The sequence below is a fragment of the Artibeus jamaicensis genome, unplaced genomic scaffold (assembly GCF_021234435.1).
Source record: "Artibeus jamaicensis isolate MK-2021 breed Jamaican fruit bat unplaced genomic scaffold, CSHL_Jam_final scaffold_1031, whole genome shotgun sequence".
NCBI classification, from domain to species: domain Eukaryota; kingdom Metazoa; phylum Chordata; class Mammalia; order Chiroptera; family Phyllostomidae; genus Artibeus; species Artibeus jamaicensis.
Genome location: NW_026522026.1, coordinates 9,601,365 through 9,620,679, shown reverse-complemented (window position 1 = coordinate 9,620,679; position 19,315 = coordinate 9,601,365). Strand labels below are relative to the sequence as shown.

The following is a 19,315-nucleotide window of genomic DNA, read 5'->3' as shown; positions in this document are numbered from 1 at the left end:
AAGTTATAAAAACTACAACCTAAACTGTGTCTCTCTGAATCTCATTAGGAGTTTTACACACTCATATAAAGCAAAGTAACATACACTGGCCATAGGTTGACCTAAAATAATTCTTTAGATTTTAAATAAACTTAACTTCAGAACCCAAACTGATTATTTATGACTTTAAAGTCTTAGTTATTTATAATATACAACACTGATTTTATTAAGTGGATCTTGAAATTAGTGGAATTGTACTATGCAATATTATTATAAAAAGTCGGGTAAAAGTAGATTTATAATTGTGAGTATGTGAAACAGAGTTTATTCTTGTAGCATAATTTATTACTGTATTATTTTCCATATGAACTGTTAACCTACTTTTGTCTCACCCTATATTAAGCACAGTTATTTTATTAATTATAGGTTAAAATATAAAAAAATAATTTTAATGGGCAAATACAGAGATGAGAACATAAGGTCAAAGAGTACCTTTCATTTAAAATAATAATAATAATAATAATAGTAAAATAAAAACACTGTACCTCAGAGTCCCAAAGTGATTCTCTATCTTCATCTTCTCCTAATCCGAATGTTGCCATTTTATCTATAAAGTATAGTCACAGATACATTAATGTGAACATTTTTACTATGTTTTTTAAATACATATACAGGTCTATCCTCATTTATGAATATTTCAATAAGATAAAAGTAATAGAAAATATTTTCAGAGGGTCGAAGCATTTGCAGGAAGAAAAAAATGGTAGTAGCTGGGATACTTTTGAATAAAGACAACAAAAAAACCCTTTAAAAATGGATATTTGGTTCTATAGAAATTATATTTGTTTATCCCAGCATTTAACCAAAGGAAAAAAATTCAGAGATAGTCACTAACTTACCACTACTATTGTCTTTATATTCTCCATCAAGATAAGTCAAATTGTTATTATTTGTTTGGTTTTGTGGAGCACTTTCAATAATACCAATACTATTTCCTTTTATTTTAATTGGTGGCTTCGTTGCTTTTTCCTATAAAAATAAAGCAAAAAAAAACAAAAACCCAACTTTAGACAAGTCATGTCTATTCACCTGCTCAGTCACTTAGTCACGCAGTCAGTAGGCCAACAAACATTTACTGTACCTATGAAATCATAGGCACTAACCTGGGAGAAGATAGAAATATACATAAAAGACTTTGCCCAATATTCTAGTAGGAGTAGGTATACATAAAAACAATAAGGAGAGGAAAGTATCATTTGCTAGTTCTACAACTGAAGTGAATAAACTACAGTAAGGGCACAAAAGACGTTTAACAGTCTGTTGCACCCAGGAAGCTCAGGAAATGCCATATCCTGTGATGTAGTAAGTGCAGAGGGAGAACGTTCTAGAAAGGGCAGCAGGAGCAAAAGCATGAGGTAAGTGAGAGTACAGCAGGAATGTGGTAAAACCAGAATGGTGCAAATGGGATGGAGAGATAAAACTGGAGACTCACATACCCTTTCTTTTTACATACCCTTTGTAAACATCATGCTAGCATATGAATTGTGCCCAAATGTAATGGAGAGCCATTAAATAAGCAGAGAAGTTACATCAGCACAAATATCTTCTAGAGTAGTCACCCTGGCAGCCATGTAAAAATGAATATAAGGGGAGCCAAACTAGAAAAGGGTATTTCAAAATCAAAACTGAGAAAGGAAATTACTGTAAGTAAAGTACTGATATAAAAAAATGGCAGCAGGTAGAAAGTATTAAACTTGGTGTGTGACTGGATGTTCTGATCTCGGGGAGGGCTGGTGTCTGGGACTTTTTGCGCATCAGTGTCCCAGTGCTGCTATTTACAAGGATGGGAAAACAGGTGGCAGAGTAGACTACTGAGTCAACAAAGAGGAAAGGGTCAGGGCCAATGTCTTCAGTTTGGGACATATCAAATTTGAGGCACCCAGGGGACTTAGAAGAAAGATCTAGATAAATAAACTTGACATAAAAATAGATTACATTATTCAGGAAAAGCATATGATGTTAGGAAGGTAGATATTTGTAAAATATACTGACCAGACTAGTTCAATAATGCAAACCTACACAGAATTTCCAAAATTTTGAAATTAAAAATAAGAGCAGGGTTATAAAACAACATGGGACTCAATTTTTCAATCACACATTTTGAAATTTGTTTCGACAATATAAAATACCCTTTTACAAATATATACAAATATTTCTGGGATATTTTAGCATAAACATTTTAAGTTTAATAAAAAGTTTAATAATAAAATACCAGTTCACAATTTTAGAAGACTCCTTTTTAAATATTAACTTCAAAAGGCAAGTTTTAAATTGTTGAAGATAAATGCTTATGTGATTACAAAATTATGAAGTATTTTAAGTACCACTATGATGTATCAAAGGAATACAAAACCCTATTTTAAAATTCACCTGGGGCCCTCACTGGCATAGCTCAGTGGATTGACCTCGGGCCTATGAACCAAAGGATGATGGTTCGATTCCCAGTCAGGGCACCTGCTTAGGTTGCAGGCCAGTTCCCAGCAGGGGATACACAAGAGGCATCCATACATTGATATTTCTCTCCCTATCTCCTTCCCTTCCCCTCTAAAGATAAATAAATAAATTTTAAAAAATTCACCTGGATTTCTTACTTCCCTGTCAAGAGCACACTAATGGGTCTAATTACCTGTCTACTCCATATAGCACAGGTGGCAAACACAAAGCCCGTGGACTGAATCTGACCCTCCACCTTGTTCATTTGTCCTGGCACCTTGTTTCTACCTGGCGGCAGCACTGAGCTCCTTGCCCCTAGTTAAGGACTACTTACGTTTATACAGTCCTAAAATTCCATTCCGCCCTTTGAAGGCACCTGTGAGGCTGATGCGGCCCCTGGTGAAAATGAGTTTGACGCCCGTGCCATATAGGATGATACTTAAAGATGTATACAAAAATCTAGTGCAAAAACTAATAAAACTATAATTATCCAAGATGAAGATTTAAAAGTCTTCAAGTATATCTATGATTATCAAGGAGGACCAAATGAAAAGGGGACTAAAAAATCAAGTCACTAGCATGTCTGAGATTTAGATAAGAATTTTCATGATAGGTTGAACAACCAAGAATAATATGAAATGCGCCCATTTTTAAAGATAGTTTAAAAAGTAAAAGCTCATCTATCAGAGATAATTTTGTATATTGTTAGTACTCTTTCCTTGATATTGATAGCAGGCATTTTATATTGGAAAAAATCAGAAATTGTGATTTCAGTCATTTGATATGTGCATCTGTGTCCATGCTGAGACCACATTTGGCTCTGCCGTCTCGCTCCACCTCCACTCCCATTTCATGCCTTCCTGTGCACTCTTTCTTCTTTTCGTCTCCCATTTCTGAACAATCCCTAGAGTGAAGCCTGTGAAAGACACTCAGAGGACAGAGACGGAGTCTGTGTGCCCTCCCAGTCGTGCTCAGTCTGATTCTGCCCTGGGCAGGCTGTAGACTAGAGCTCAGAGATGTTCAACGTACCATTGTCTACAGTGGCAAAACAACTGGCTGTCTATACATAGGCAACTGAATAAGTAACTCATGTGGTTTTCACATATTAGTCTTTGCAGCTACTGCACCAAAGTAGCTGCTTAGAGAACAATGTTACAAGCATGTTTTAAGTGAGCTCATTTGATGGTTTTAAAATGTAAAACATGATCTCATCTTAAGGAAAATGTTTTTAGCTTTTCCCATTAAGTAGGATATTAGCTGTTGGTTTGTCATATATGGTTTTCATTACATTGGGGTATATTCCCTCTAATCCCACTTTGCTGAGAGTTTTGTTTTTAAAATCATAACTGGATGCTGGATTTTATCAAATCTTTTACGGTTATCTATTGATATAATCATATTTGTATTCTTCCTTTTATTTGGTATTTGGTATTAATTAATTTGTGGATATTGAACAAATTTTGCAGCCAGGAATAAATCCCACTTGATCATGGTGTATAATCTTTTTAATGTATTGCTGAATTTCACTTGCGAATATTTTATTGAGGATTTTTACAACTATGTTCATCAGTAATATTGGCCTATAATTTCCTTTTTTTGGAATATCTTTGGTTTTGGAGTCAGGATAATCCTGGCATTATAAAAAGAGCTTGGAAGTCTTCACTACTCTTAAATTTTCTGGAATAGTTTTAAATGTAAGTTATTCATTGAATATTTGGTAAAATTAACCAGTAAGGCCATCTAGTCCAGGACTTTTGTTTGCTGAGAGTTGTTTGATTACTGATTCAATTTCGTTGGTAGTAGTCTATCTGTTCAGATTTTCTATTTCTTCTTGATTCAGTTTTGTGAGATTCTATGTTTCTAGGAATTTATCCATTTCTTCCAGATTGTCCAATTTGTTGTCATATAATTATTTTTAGTATTTCCTTGTAACCCTTTGTATTTCTGTAGTGTCAGTTGCCACTTCTCTTTCATTTGTGATTTTATTTCTTTGGGTCCTCTCTTTTTCTCAATGAGCCTGATAAAAGGTATATCAACCTTGGTTATCCTTTCAAAGAACCAGCTGTTGGTTTCATGGATATTTCGTATTTTTTAGACCATTTTATTTATTTCTACTCTGATCCTTATTATTTCTTTCATTTCTTCTACTCATTTTTAGCTTTGCTTATTGGTCTTTCTCTAGTTGCTTTGGGTGTAAGGTTAAATTGTTTGAGATTTTTCTTGTTTCTTGATGTAGGTCTGTATTGATATGAATTTTCATTTGTTTCAAGGAAACATTTCTTTCTTGATCTCATTGTTAATCCATCCCTTGTTTAATATATTATTTAGCTTCCAGGTGTTTGTGTATTTTTTAGTTTTCTTCTTGTAATTTGTGGTCAATAAATATGTTTGGCATAATTAAAAAATCTTTAATTTATTAAAATTTGTTTCATGGCTTAAAATGCAGTCTATCTTATAAAATGTTCCAGGTGCACTTTAAAAAATATATATTCTACTTTTTTGTGGAGGGTGTAAATGCTCTAAAAATACCAATTAAATTCATCTGGTCTAATGTGTCATTTAAGGCTGTTACTACCTTGTAGATTTTCTGTCCGAAAGATCTATCTATTGATGTCAGTGGGGTATTAAAGTCCCCTGCCATGACTGTATTACTGTTGATATCTCCCTTTATGCCTATCATGATTTGCTTTATATATTTAGGTGCTCCTGAAAGTTCCAACCAAGACAGAGGCGTAGGTAGAAAACCTTCGCTTCCTTGTACAACCAAAAGGAGGATAACCATCAATCTAAAACCAATAAACAACCAGAAGTGCCAGAAAAATCAAACTGCATGGAACTCCAACAATCGAGGAATTAAAGAAAAAAATAAATCAGAACAACCAGACAGGTAAGGCTTCAGACCTCGGGGGCAGGGCTGGCTACAGCGAGGCAGCAGGCTGTGCAGGCGGGGCTGACTTAAGGGGAAACTGAAACTCAAAGTTGACAATGGACTATGGCGGTTGCCACAGTGGGAGAAACTCCTAGTCTCACACGAGGGGTCCGGTGGAAAGTATGGTAGGGGAGTGGGGGAGCTGCATTGTTCCCTCGCTGTCCCTCCCCCATAGGCAGTGCAGCAAAGAGGGTTGCCCTGCCTGGGGGAATACCTAAGTCCCCGTCCCCTTACAACTTATCAGGTGTGCCAAGACAAAGAAATATGGCCCAAACAAAAGAACACAGCAAAACAACAGAAAGAAAAATAAGCGATAAGGAGATAGCCAAACTATCTGATGGAGAATTTAAAGCCCTGGTAATCAAAATGCTCACAGATCTGATGGATCTTGGTTGAAAAATGAAAAAAGAATTGAAAGATACCCAAAAGGAAATAAAGCAAAATAAAGGGAGCCAACAGTGACTGGAAAAAAACCAGGACTCAAACCAACAATTTGGAACAAAAACAAAAAAATAACATCCAACCAGAACAGAATGAAGAAACAAGAATTCAAAAAAGTGAAGAGAGTCTTACAAACTTCTAAGGTTAAGTTAAAGCAGTTCATCATCATCAAGCCATTATTATGTGAAATGTTAAAGAGATTTATCTAAGAAAAATAAGGTAAAAAATATAAACAGTAAAATGACAACAATCTTACAACTATCAACAAATCAACCTAAAAGAAAAATAATGAAAATAAAAACTAAGCAAACAACTAGAACAGGAACGGAATCAGAAAAATGGACATCACATGGAAGGATTTCAGTGGGGCGGGGGGAGGGAGGAATAGAGAAGGTACAAGGAAGAAGAAACATAATTAGTAGGCATAAAATAGACTTGGAGAGATAGGAAATGGTAAAGGAAACAGAGGACTCAAAGAACTTATATGTACAACACATGGACTTGAACTAAGGGGGCAAATGCTGGAGGGCTGGGGGGCAAGACAGACGGGGGATAAAGGAGGAAAACTGAGAAAACTATAATAGCAAAATCAATAAAAAGTATTAGAAAAAATAAATATTTAGGTGCTCCTATGTATAGTGCACACATATTTAAAAGGATTATATCCTCTTGTTGCAGTGATCCTTTTATTATTATATCATGTCCTTTATCTCATATTATAGTATTTTTAAGTCCATTTTCACGACTTTCATTCAACATACTATTGGAAGTCCCAGATACAGCAGTATGACAAGAAAAAGAAATAAAAGATATCCAAATTCGAAAGGAAGAAGTAATACTGTCATTAGTTGAAGAGGACATGATACAATACATAAAAAAACCTGAACATCCCTGGCCAGCGTGGCTCATTTGGTTGTAGCATCATCCCACAAATTGAAAGGTTGCAGGTTCAAGTCTTGGTCAAGGCACATACCAAGTTTGTGGGTTTGGTTCCTGGTTTGGGTGCATGAAAATACAATCAATTGTTTCTCTCTCAAATTGATGTTTCCCTCCCTTTCTCCCTCCTTTTCCTACTCTCTAGGATCAAGGAGTATGTCCTTAAGTAAGGATTAAAAAAATTAAAGTAAAGTAAAATAAACCCAAACAATTCAACCAAAAACCTACTAGAACTTATTAATGAATTCAGTAAAGTAGCAGGATACAAATCAATACTCAGAAATTGGTTGCATTTTTATATGCCAATAATGAACTACCAGAAAGAGAAGTTAAGAAAACAATTCTATTTATAATTGCATGAAAAAGAAATAAAATACTGCCCTAGCTGGTGTGGCTCAGTGGATTGAGAACCAGCCTGCAAGCCAAGGGGCTACGATTCAATTCCCAGTCATGGCATGTGCCTATGTTGTGGGCCAGATCAGGTCCCCAGTAGGAAGTGTGCGAGAGGCAACCACACATTCAAGTTTCTCTTCCTCTCTTTCTCCCTCCCTTCCCCTCTGTCTAAAACAAATAAATTAACTATTTAAAAAAATAAAATACCTAGGAATAAATTTAACCAAGGATGTAAAAGACTTGTACCCAGAAAATTATAAGACATTGAAGAAAAAAATGGAAGAAGATACAAGTAAATGCAAGCATATATCATGCTAATGGGTAGAATGAATAGAATGAATTAACATCATTAAAATGTCCAGAGTACCCAAAACAATCTACAGAGTCAATGTAGTTGCTATCAAAATATCAATAGCATTTTTTTACAGAAATAGAACAAAAGACCTTAAATACCACAGCAATCTTAAGGAAGAAGAATGAATTTAGAAGTATCACACTAACTTGACATCAAACTATAGTAATCAAAACAGCATGGTACCCACACAAAAACATGCACATAACCCAATAGAACAGAACACAGAGCCCAGAAATAAAGCCATGCCTATATGGTTAATTAGTATATGAAAAGACAGATTCATGCAAACCACCCCCTCCAAAACCAACAACTGAACCACCTTCTTACACCATATATAAGAATACATTCAAAATGAATTAAAAACTTAAATGTAAGACCTAAAATCATTAAAACTTTTGGAAAAAATCATGGGTAGTAATCTCTGACAGTAATGTCTTAGTAATATTTTTTAATGTTATCTCCTTGGGCAAGGGAAACAAAAGAAAAATAAAATGACACTATAAACTAAAATGTTTTTCACAGCAAAGAAAACCATTAACAAAATAAAAAAACTGAATGTGAGAACATATTAACTAATGATTCATCTATTAAAGGGTTAATATGCAAAATATATAAATAACTCATACCAGTCCTAAAAACAATCTAATTTAAAATGGGCAAAAGCCTGAATAGACATTTCTCCACAGGGTACATACAGATGGCAAACAGATATATGAAAAGTATTTCACTGTCAAGGAAAACAATGAGAAATCACCTCACACCTGTCATAATGGCTATCATCAATACATCACCAAACAAGTGTTGGTGAGGATATGGAGAACAGGGAACCCTTGTGCAGTGATGGTGGGAATGTGGATTGGTGCAGCCACTACGGAAAACTGTGGAGTTTCCTCAAAAAATTAAAAATAGAATTATCATACAATACAGCAATTCTACTCCTGGGAATTTATGTGAGAAATCCAAAACACTAATTCAAAGAGATACATGCAACCCTATGTTCACTGCAGTGTTATTTACAATAGCTAAGATATGGAAGCAACCCAAGTGTCCGTCAACAGATAAATGGATACAGACTTAGTAAATATTTACAGTGGAATATTATTCTGCCATAAAAAGAACAGAATCTTACCATTTGTAATATGGATGGACTTACAGGGAATTATACTAAGTGAAATGAGTCAGACAAAGAAAGACAAGTACCATCGGACTTCATTAATATGTGGAATCTAAAGGACAAAAATAAACAAAGAAAGAAAACAGAAGAAACACATTCATACATACAGTGAACAAACTGAAGGGATGCTGGATGGGAGAGGAGTCAGGGGTGAGTGAAAGAAGTGAAGGGAAGAGAAAGTTACAAACTGTCACAGCAAAGAAACAACACAGGGTTGTAAAGTACAGAATAAGGAATATAGTCAATAATATTGTAATAACCGTGTATGGTGCCAGGTAGGTACTAGTATTACCAGGGAGATCACTTTATAAATTATGTAATTCTCAAACCACTATGCTGCACACATGAAATAAATATTTAATAACACTGTATGTCACTGTAATTTAAAAACTAAAAATAAATAAAATGCAACATTATCTTAATTTAATTGACTATTGTTACGACAGTATTCTTTATTTAGTGAGATAAAGCTCACAAACCATAAAATTAACCCTGTTAAAATGAAAAATTCAGTAGCATTTAGTACATTCACATACTGTGCAACCATCACTTCTAGTTCCAAAACATCTTTGTCACCCTAAAAGAAAACCCCATTCCCATTAATTACACAGATAACTCCCAATTTTCTCCATCCCCAACCCCAGGCAAGCACTAACTTACTTTCTGTCTCTATGGATTAACTTATTCTGGATATTTCATATAAAAGGAATCATACAATTACAAATAATTTAAAAAAATGAATCTCTACAGAAAAAAGTAATTTTTATTTTCCTTAGGAGCATTTGAACTTAAAATTTAATGAACAGAGATTACGAATCTGTTATATAATCATAAATTTCATTTCTATTTCTTTAAATTATATTTTATTGATTATGCTATTACAGTTGTCCTGATTTTCCCCCTTGGCCTCCCTCCATCCCTAACCCTGCACTCACTCAGGAAATCTCCCCACCATTGTTCATCTCCATGGGTCATGCATATGAGTTTTTCGGCTATTCCATTTACTATACTGTACTTTACATCCCCATGGCTATTCTGTAACTATCTATTTGTACCCCTTAACCCTCTCACCTCTTTACCTACTCCCCTACAACCCCCACCCATCTGGCAATCATCAAAATACTCTCTGAATCCATGATTCTGTCTCTGTTCTTCATGTTAGCTTAGTTTGTTTTTAGATTCAATTGTTGATAGGTGTATATTTATTATCATTTTATTGTTCATACTTTTGATCTTCTATTTCTTAAATAAGCCCTTTAACATTTCATATAATAATGGTTTGATGATGAATTCCCTTAGTCTTTTTTGTCTGAGAAGCTCTTTATCTGCCCTTTGATTTTAAATGATAGTTTTGCTGCGTAGAGCAATCTTAACTGCAGATCTTTGCTTTTCACGACTGAGAATTTTTTGCCAATCCCTTCTAGCCTGCAAAGTTTCTTTTGAAAAATCAGCTGACAGTCTTATAAGAACTCCCCTGGAGGTAACTAACTTCTTTTCTCTTACTGCTTTTAAGATTCTCTCTTTATCTTTAAGCTTTGGAATTTTAATTAGGATATGTCTTGGTATGGTCCTCTTTGGGTCCACCTTGTTTGGGACTCTCTGTGCTTCCTGGACTTGCATGTCTATTTCCTTTACCAAGTTAGGGAAGTTTTCTTTCATTTTTTTTTCAAATAGATTTCCAATTTCTTGCTCTTTCTCTTCTCCTTCTGGTACCCCTATGATATGAATGTTGGACCTTTTGAAATTGTCCCAGAAGCTGCTTATACTATCCTCACTTTTTGGATTCTTTTTCCTTCTTGTTCCTCTGATTTGTTGTTTTTTGCTTCCTTATGTTCCAAATCATTGATTTGATTCTCAGCTTCATCCACTCTACTGTTGTTTCTCTTTAAATTGTTCTTTATTTCAATTAGCGTATCCTTCATTTCTGACTGGATCTTTTTGATGCTGCTGAGGTCCTCACTAAGTTCCTGGAGCATCCTGGTAATCAATGTTTTGAACTCTGCATCTGAAAGATTCCTTATCTCTATTTTGTTTAGCTTTTTTCTGAAGTTTTGATCTGTTTCATTTGGGCCATATTTTTTTGTCTCCTCATTTTGGCAGCCTCCCTGTGTTTGTTTCTATGTATCAGGTAGAACTGCTCTGACTCCATGTCTTGGTAGTGTGGCCTAAAGTAGTAGGTGTCCTGTAGGATCCAGTGGCACAGACTTCCCTATCACCCAAGCTGGGTACTCTCAGTGCACCCTTCATGTGGGGTGAGCACAGCTCCCTCTTACAGTTAAGCTTTGATTGCCGTTGGCAGGCCAATAGGAGAGATTTACCCAGGCCAGTCAGCTGCAAAGATTGGCTGTGACCATTGACCACCAACCTCTGCCCTTCATGGAGGATCAGCTGTGCAGAGGCAGGGTGGTGAGGGCAGTCTGTAGCTGCTCACTAGATGTGCAGGCCCTGGGGTTTCCCAGGTGCTGCAGGCAAAGATCAGCCCCGATCTGTGTTTTGCCCTGGGCCACCTTGCTTGAGCTATAAAGCAATCTGAGATGGCTGCTACTTGTGCTGGGCTTGGAGATTCCCAACCAAAGTCAAGATATGAATCTAGGCTGGCTGCTGCTAGTGCTGGGCCTAGAACTTACTGAGGCCAGCTGTTGCTCGTTTGAGAGGATTTAGGAAATTGTGGAGCATGAGCCAAAACCAGCCATTCAAATGGAAAAACAGTGTGCGCAGACACACAAGTTCGGTGGAGTGGAGTCTCTGGGGATCTCCAGGGCATGTTGAATAGGGTTAGCCAGGTTGATGGAATCTCAGATATGGTACCAGCTTGCTGGCTCTGTGGCTCTATCGGGGGAGGGTTCAGAAAAGAAATAATGGCACCTGCTTGTCTCAATGCCAGGCACTTTTGTTTCTCCCTGTATGCCACTGGCACCTTTTAAGCTGTTACCCCAGTGCTGAAACACAGAGGGAGTGAGTCTGAATAGATGAGACTGTGTAGGTTCTTCACAAGGAATTGCTTGGGACTCCAAAAGTTTTTCCACCGACTCAATCCCATTGATTTTTATAGCCAGAAGGTGTGGGTACCCAGGCACTTGGGAGCTTGGGCTGGGTGGCCTGGTATAGGGTTGGGACTCCTCATTCCTGAGATATCCCTTCCGAATTTTTATCCACCACACATGGGTGTGGGAACAGCCCATTCTGTGCTGGTTTCCCTCCTACTAGTCTGGATGGATATGGTTTCTTTCATTCTGTAGCTCTCAAGAGTTCCATTCGACTCAGCTTCTGATGGTTCTGAGTGATGACTTTCTATATTTTAGTTGTAATTTTGATGTGGTTGAGCAAGGAAGTGCGTCATGTCTGTGTATGCCACCATCTACATGAAAAGTCGCCCCTAATCATAATTTTATATTTTAATTAAAGAATAAAATGATATAATATGGCTATTTCTTTTCTCTCTTTACAGGCAAAAAAAAAAAAAAAAGAAAAATATCTAAAACACCTGCCCAGATTATACCAAAGTGTAAGATGAGTTAATTTAGAAAGCTGAGTATATACCAAACAGTAAGATGTCAAAAACAACAGCAAAAAAATGGCAAAAATTAATAATTCATAATAAATTTAATTGGGCTAAAACAGATTTCAATTTGCATTATCTATGAACTCAGGTTTTATTAGATAAAATATAAAATGTCAATTTATTAAACTTAAAGGTGAGGATTAAAAAAAAACAATTTCAAATTAAAATTTTAATAATGAGAAAAAGGATACAATTAAATTTTCCTTTAGTTCTTCATAAAAATCAGCTATAAGTAATTCAGAAGAGACTGAGCAATTTTTTCATTACCTGGGCTTTTTGCTTAATTTGCATTAAAAATTATTCTATCATATTTCATAATATAATGAGTTCCTGCCTTCACTTAAGCCCTCTATTTGCTGTGTTTTTATAATCTCTTCATCTTGACTCTCTTACTAAATCTTTATTTTCATCCTACTCTTCTTACATGGATTTTTCCCCTTCACCCTCCTTCATATCTACTTGTTCTTTCCAATGTACTCCTTCCATTAGGGCATATGTAAGAACTGTTTAGATACGCCCACTAATCTGCATAAATCCCAGTCCTGTACATATACTGCTCCTCTTCTTATTCTTGTTTTCTATTATGATCTTGAGGACTTCCATTTCTTTCTAGGGTCTTGGTCATTACTATAGAAGGATCAGGGGTATGGTACGTGAAAAATCATGGGGGAAAACCGGTTAAAATAACAAAACAACTTACCTTTGGAAGACCAATGACTTCTAAGGACATGTGAGAAGCTTTTAGAAGAGGTTCAAGTGATGAAAAGGCAGGTTGAGAAAAGCCCTGGACTTTTTCTGATGTCTTGGGAAAAGTTTCAATCACATCTTCATTTTCACTATGAAAAGTTTTGTCTTCACATAACATCCTATTTTCTGGTCTCACAATGGCATATTTTGCTTCTGCTACGTTAAAACAAAGTAAAGAATACATGAAAATATTTGTAACTTCAAATCAATGAATAACAGAGGTACAGCCAGCCTTCAAGTAGCTTACTGTTTTCGTGAGATTGTTGAATAGCGGTCATTAGCTTTGTTAAGCTTGGCTTCATGGCATTCTAGAAAAAAAAATATCTTTAAATAACAAATTTGAAAACAACAATACTATACACCATTCCTATGTGAGGTTTCACAAAAATGGAATCATTCAGATACAAGATGAAAGTCGTCTTTCACTGCAGATGGCTATTGTTCTGTTGGTTGTCATTTTTTAAATTTGATAATCTAAGGGAAAAGAGGTCAGTGCCCCTGACTGAATAGATGGATATTGCATGTTTGAAAAATTCTAGCTGCATACCAGTTAAAAATCACTGGCATGGATGGACCCAGAAGGTATTGTACTAAGTGACACAAGTCAAAAAGAGAAAGACAAATACCACATGATTTTACCTACACATGGTATCTAACGAATAAACAAAAAAGAAACTAATAGATGCAGAGAACAAATGGTGGTGGTGGGGATGGTGGGCAGGTAGCAAAACGGTGAAGGGATTAAGTAACAACAATTGGTAGTTACGAAATAGTCATGGGGAGAAAGAATTCGGTACAGGGAATACAATCAGTAATATTGTAATAACTATGTATGGCCTCAGGGGAATACTAGCTTTATTGGGGAGATCACTTCATGATTTACGTGAATCTCTTACCACTATGCTGTACACCTGAAACTAGTGTAATACTGAAAGTCAACTGTAACTGAAGTAACAAGTTTAAAAGCAACAATAAATTTTCTGAAATTTGATGTTTTACTATTTGGTTATTAACAATTTCTGCTTCTAGAGCTAGTTATTATTTTAAGCAAAATATGTATCTTCACTTAAATACATAATTTTAAATAGACTCTTGATGGAATGATTTAAAACACAGTAGGATCCTTTTGCAACAGTTTTCAAGAAAGACAATTTAAATTTCTAAATTTACATATTTTATAATATTATTTCAATTCAAATGTGGAACCTAAGTTAGACAAAATACAACTCTCTCCTAACAATTACATGATACCAAAATAAAAGCAGCCCAAGAAAGAAACCTATATATTATATGATATGTAGTTTTAGAACTGACAGACACCGAGATTTCCTGACTATTACAGTAAGTAATTGAATCCACTAAAGAATCACTTAGGCATTAATATTATAAAAATCATGCTGGTATGATTTTAAAGTCACATTAAAAATCCTTATCCTTGACCAAGTTTCCCATCTTGTCTTTAGTGAGAAACTTTTCCTCACTATAATTTTTCTATAACTGTGTATTTTCCAGTCCTTTCTCTTTTTCAGCCCCTGATTTCAGTACTTAAAGTTAAAAAAATATGCAATGCATCATGTTTCTACCCAAATAGTTAGCTCTGACCAATTTTTCATTATAGACATAAAACAGTGAGTGGTAGACCAACACTACATTTTAAAAGTAAGTGCTACACAAAAGTAAATTCAGAGCGGAAAATTAATCCCATGATGGAGCACTTAACCTTGGTATCAAAATCGAAGTCTTCATCTTCTGATGTAGGCCATGAATCATCAATGTCAGGTTTGCTGGACAGCCTTTAGAATAAAAATAGCCAACAAAAATGAGTTCATTCCTTTAAAAAACTAACCAAAAAGTTGAGTGAAAGGTCAGCTATCTGTGTATTAAATAAAGTTTCTTGATATAATTAAAAGTTGGCCTATTTTAAAAAAGCTTCTAGTTATCTATTTCTGCCTCCATGTCCTCCAACCTATGAACTATTCAATGAAGACGCTAAGTTCCCACGAAAGGTAACAGCCAATATAATGGCAAAGCCTGAAGTTAATTTGTTTTCACCAAAATTCCTAAAGGCTGAATTAAAAATCCAATAAAATGGCTGATACGACTTTTGATTCCTGAACTGGAAAAGATCTGATGACCTGAATCAAGGTAGAAAGACACACTCACACTGTTTCTTCTCCATTGTCTGTCCTTGGTTCAAAGACTAATCTGTCCTTCAAAAATAGCAGTCTAGTTTCTTTAGAAAGAAACGTATTAAGGCAACTCTATTTCTTCCTTTTGCCCCAAAACACTATAGGGAATTAGTTCCTTGACATGTTTACATGTTAAATGTCCAAATGTCAAAGAACAAATGTTATGACATCAGCCTTCCCACTCCCAGATCAACCTTCTGCATGCTCCCAGACCATCTCCAACCTTTAAATATTCAGCCTGTGAAGACACAGACTCTTGAAACAAGGATGGGCTCAAAGGACCAAGAGTAAGAGCTCTCTATTTCTCTGCTCCTGGAAAATAGGCTAAATGGAGTCTGCCATCCACTCCTAACATAAGCATGTTATCAACTACTACCAACTTGACAGCTGTTCCCACCCCATTCCTACATGGGAAGGACATCAGCTAACTGGGAAAAGAGGCAGAGGTGAGGAGACCCCTGCGTTGGGCCACAGATCTACACAGTTCAGCAATCTCCAGTTCCTCACTACTCGAGGGGATCTAAGCCCCACTCTGTAAGTCAGAGGTCAGATAGATGATACCAGAGTCCTGTTTGCAATAAGGAGAATCTTTCCAAATTATTTTAATACTTTCCAATAGAAACCTTGAATTTTGCTAGTTTTTCCAATTAAGCAAACCTATTCAGGACTCTCTTGACATTTTAATCTGCCTTTCTAAACAACTCCCAGCATCCTGTGGCCTTCCTTCTTTTAACTTACCTTGAACTTGTCATAAGCCCCAATATTCTGATATCTTTTCCCTACCTGTTCTCTCATCTCTTTTCTAAAACCCTTATTCCTGTCACAACCCAATGTTGTTCTTTTTGGATTTCACTGCTAATTATTCTATCTTCTTGCACCACATTCACTACATTCAGTCCCTACTAGGCTTAGAAACCTAAATTTGCCCTGGCTGGTGTAGCTCAGTGGATTGAGCGCGGGCCTGAGAACCAGAGGATCGAAGTTCGATTCCCAGTCAGGGCACATGCCTGGGTTGAGGGCCAGTTCCCAGTGGGGGACACACGAGAGGCAACCACACATTGATATTTCTCTCTCTCTCTCTCTCCTTCCCTTCCCCTCCAAAGATAAATAAATAAAATCTTTAAAAAAACATATTGTAAGATGCTCTGTGGATGCTGGGCCTCTCAAGCCCCACAGCACTTGGCTATCAGAGCACAGCTACTTTGCAAAGCTATTGCAGAGACAATACAACATGTGTTAGTTACATAACACAGTGTCCAGCCTAGGACAGAGCACTCAAGAAACGTTCGTTTATTTTCTCTGCATTCCCTTAGTTAACAAAATTTTTAGAAATCCATAAAATCCTACCTGCTTAAAGAGTCTTCTTCAGACTTCTCAACCACTATTTTAAAAAAAAGTAAAATACATTTGAAATGAACAACGGAAAAATACAGAAGTTTAAAAGTACCAGACTGATGCTTCATTAGAAAATATTACCTTGGGACCACACTTGAAGACTATATATACTACAGTGAATATGAATGATACTATTAGTAGGCAATTAATACATTAAGAACACTTACTTTTCCTTCTTTATTTATAACAAATGCAAGAAAAAGAAAAGAATGAGATCTATCTTAATCTGGTATCTCCAAATGAACTGCTATTTACAGTGATCATAATCCTAACCAAACCACATCAGACCAACAGAAAAGGGCATCATTAGTGGAATCAGTACCATAAACTAACAATGTCAAACTAAAATAGAATGATTTTTCTGGACTCCTACCATTACGAGCAGTTAGAAAAGAGCATACTTATTTCGATGGACTACAATATAATTTCTCAAGCTCTTCAGTGAACACTACCCATTCTGTCACAAGGGAACTTGGCCTAGAGGCACTGCCCTTTCTCATGGCAAAACATAAGGAACATACTCTTTCTGGCCCTATTTCCAATTGCAGGACAAGAATGACAGACTTTGTGACTCCAGTTTTATAAAGTAGGGGCTTTGGACAGTCTCCTTCCATTGCTAGAGCCCATCTGGACCCAACTCAGAGAGCAGGATGGTCCAAACAGTTAGTGCTGGGCAGTAGTGCACAATGTCATTCTCCCCAGCCCTCCCCAGCACATGGCAAATGCCTGTAGAAAGCATGCTTTTTCTTCACCTTGCAAGGCACATGTCATCAGACCCTATGCTAATCAACAACAATAGCAACTACAACCCATAAAGGACAAAAACATCTTGGATGATTACTTTCAATTTCCTTGGAATTTTAATTTTTTAAATATTCAAAACAAAACCCTGCTGTATGATTCCAACTATATAACATTTGGTCAAAAGGTCAGTAGTTTCCAAGGGTTAGAGGGAAGGGAGGGATAAATAAGTAGAGCATGGAGACTTTTAAGGCAGTGAAGTGATTCTGTAATGGAGGATTCATGTCATCACGCATTTGTCAAAGCCCACGGAATGTACCACAGCAAGAGTGAGCCTTAATGTAAACTATAAACTTTGGGTCATAATGATGAGTCATTATTTGGGCTGATGTGTTATACCTGTCATTGAATTTGTTCTTCTTGATGCTTGTCTTGGAGACTCCTGTAGATCTATATCCACTTGAATAAAGACACAAAAGGGATAAATGAAATGATGTCAGAAAATATGTGAAACCAGCAACAATCCTATTTTAATCAAATAAAAATAATTCTAATGACTGACAATATGTTCTATGGTATGATACTTCCTATATAGAAGATAAAAATACTACTGTTAATGTTCTCCAACTAAGCAGTGTTTCATTTCTTTCTATAATAGCTGTGAATCAATCAGTTGTGATAACTACAGAAAAACTAACTTATAATTATTATATGTAATATAATACTGTACCAGGGATTATAAGAGTCCTTTCTATTTGTTCTTAATATTTTTCTTATAACTCACCTATTAAAGACATGTGTTGATAGGAAAAGCCAAAAAGTCAAAGAAATTATCTACAAAATGTACATAATTATCCATGGATATTTCATCAAACTCAACATCTATGGGAAAAAATGGTCTTCCCTGTTGACCTCTTGCTCTCCCTGTTCATCTGATAAAGTCCTATTCTTCATGTCCAATTTAATGCTAGTGCACAACCTGCAAACCTATGAATCATCTTAGATTTCTCTCTCTCTGCTAACTTTTTAAATTCAGTCATCACTAAATCATATCAACTATATCTCTTTTCCGTCTCTGCTTTATTTTGTCATTGCCCCTGACCTAGTTAATCATGGCCTCTTAGCAGATGGCTTTCACAGAGAAAAAAGACACTACCAACTATTATTACTGTTTCTTAAATGAACAAGACTTTGTAAGCAAAATAAAAAACTTGCAGGCCTAGAAGCAGACCACATTTTAAATTGAATAAATTAAGCTTTCTGACTTTTTTATTTTAGCATAAACAGGTGAAAACTTCATAATGAACTGATACTAGTTCAAGAAAAATTCTACCCACTTCTTAAAAAACTTAATTCCCTATCATACACTTAAAGTGTATGGTACATGTTATGCACCAATAAAAAAAGAATAAACAATGGTAATTATAAGCTCCTAGTGGGCTCTGGCACCTAGCAAGCACTGAATAAAATATAGTAAGTAATAAAAATGGCAATAATAACAACCTCCTGAAGGGCAGGGACTGTGTTTTTAAAATGTTTGTATTTTGCAACATCTGAATAATAGCATGTAAGACACTTGACAGTTAAATGGCAAACCATTAAGCAGACAAATGAATAAATGAATTTTGAAATTTTCTTGAAAAATTCTGTTTAAAAAAAACAACCAGAAATAAACCAACCAGGGACAGTTCTGTAATATGAGCAGCTTAAAGATCAAAACTGTATTTCATCTTTGCGTTTCTCATTATTTGCAAAACCAACCTAGGCAAGTACTTTGATAATGGTCCAGTAAGTCAAAGGTGTCCTCATACCGTTCACAGTGCACAATGTGCCACATCCAGGTAGCTCACCAGCATTTTTGTTTTTATGAAATATTTTTATACTTTTATTATAATGTGTAGAGTCCCTAGTTGGACTATTTGAATACTTATTACAATTATATTTTGACCAATAATAACAGAGAATCTTATTCTAAAGAAAT

At 35.7% G+C, this 19,315-nt stretch overlaps 1 protein-coding gene across 1 annotated transcript in view; it reads right to left on the bottom strand.

Moving 5' to 3' along the window:
- Positions 1-19,315, bottom strand: part of LOC119056939 (ankyrin repeat domain-containing protein 26-like) — a gene marked incomplete at its 3' end in the record, with an annotated part of 64,424 nt that overhangs the window by 28,350 nt on the left and 16,759 nt on the right. The window contains exons 6-12 of the mRNA XM_053655670.1: positions 17,734-17,793; positions 16,546-16,579; positions 14,730-14,802; positions 13,257-13,317; positions 12,963-13,165; positions 879-1,008; positions 525-586 (exon numbers count right to left, since the gene is read on the bottom strand). Coding sequence (XP_053511645.1) covers positions 525-586; positions 879-1,008; positions 12,963-13,165; positions 13,257-13,317; positions 14,730-14,802; positions 16,546-16,579; positions 17,734-17,793 — 623 coding nt within the window. The remainder of the gene's footprint in view (positions 1-524; positions 587-878; positions 1,009-12,962; positions 13,166-13,256; positions 13,318-14,729; positions 14,803-16,545; positions 16,580-17,733; positions 17,794-19,315) is intronic.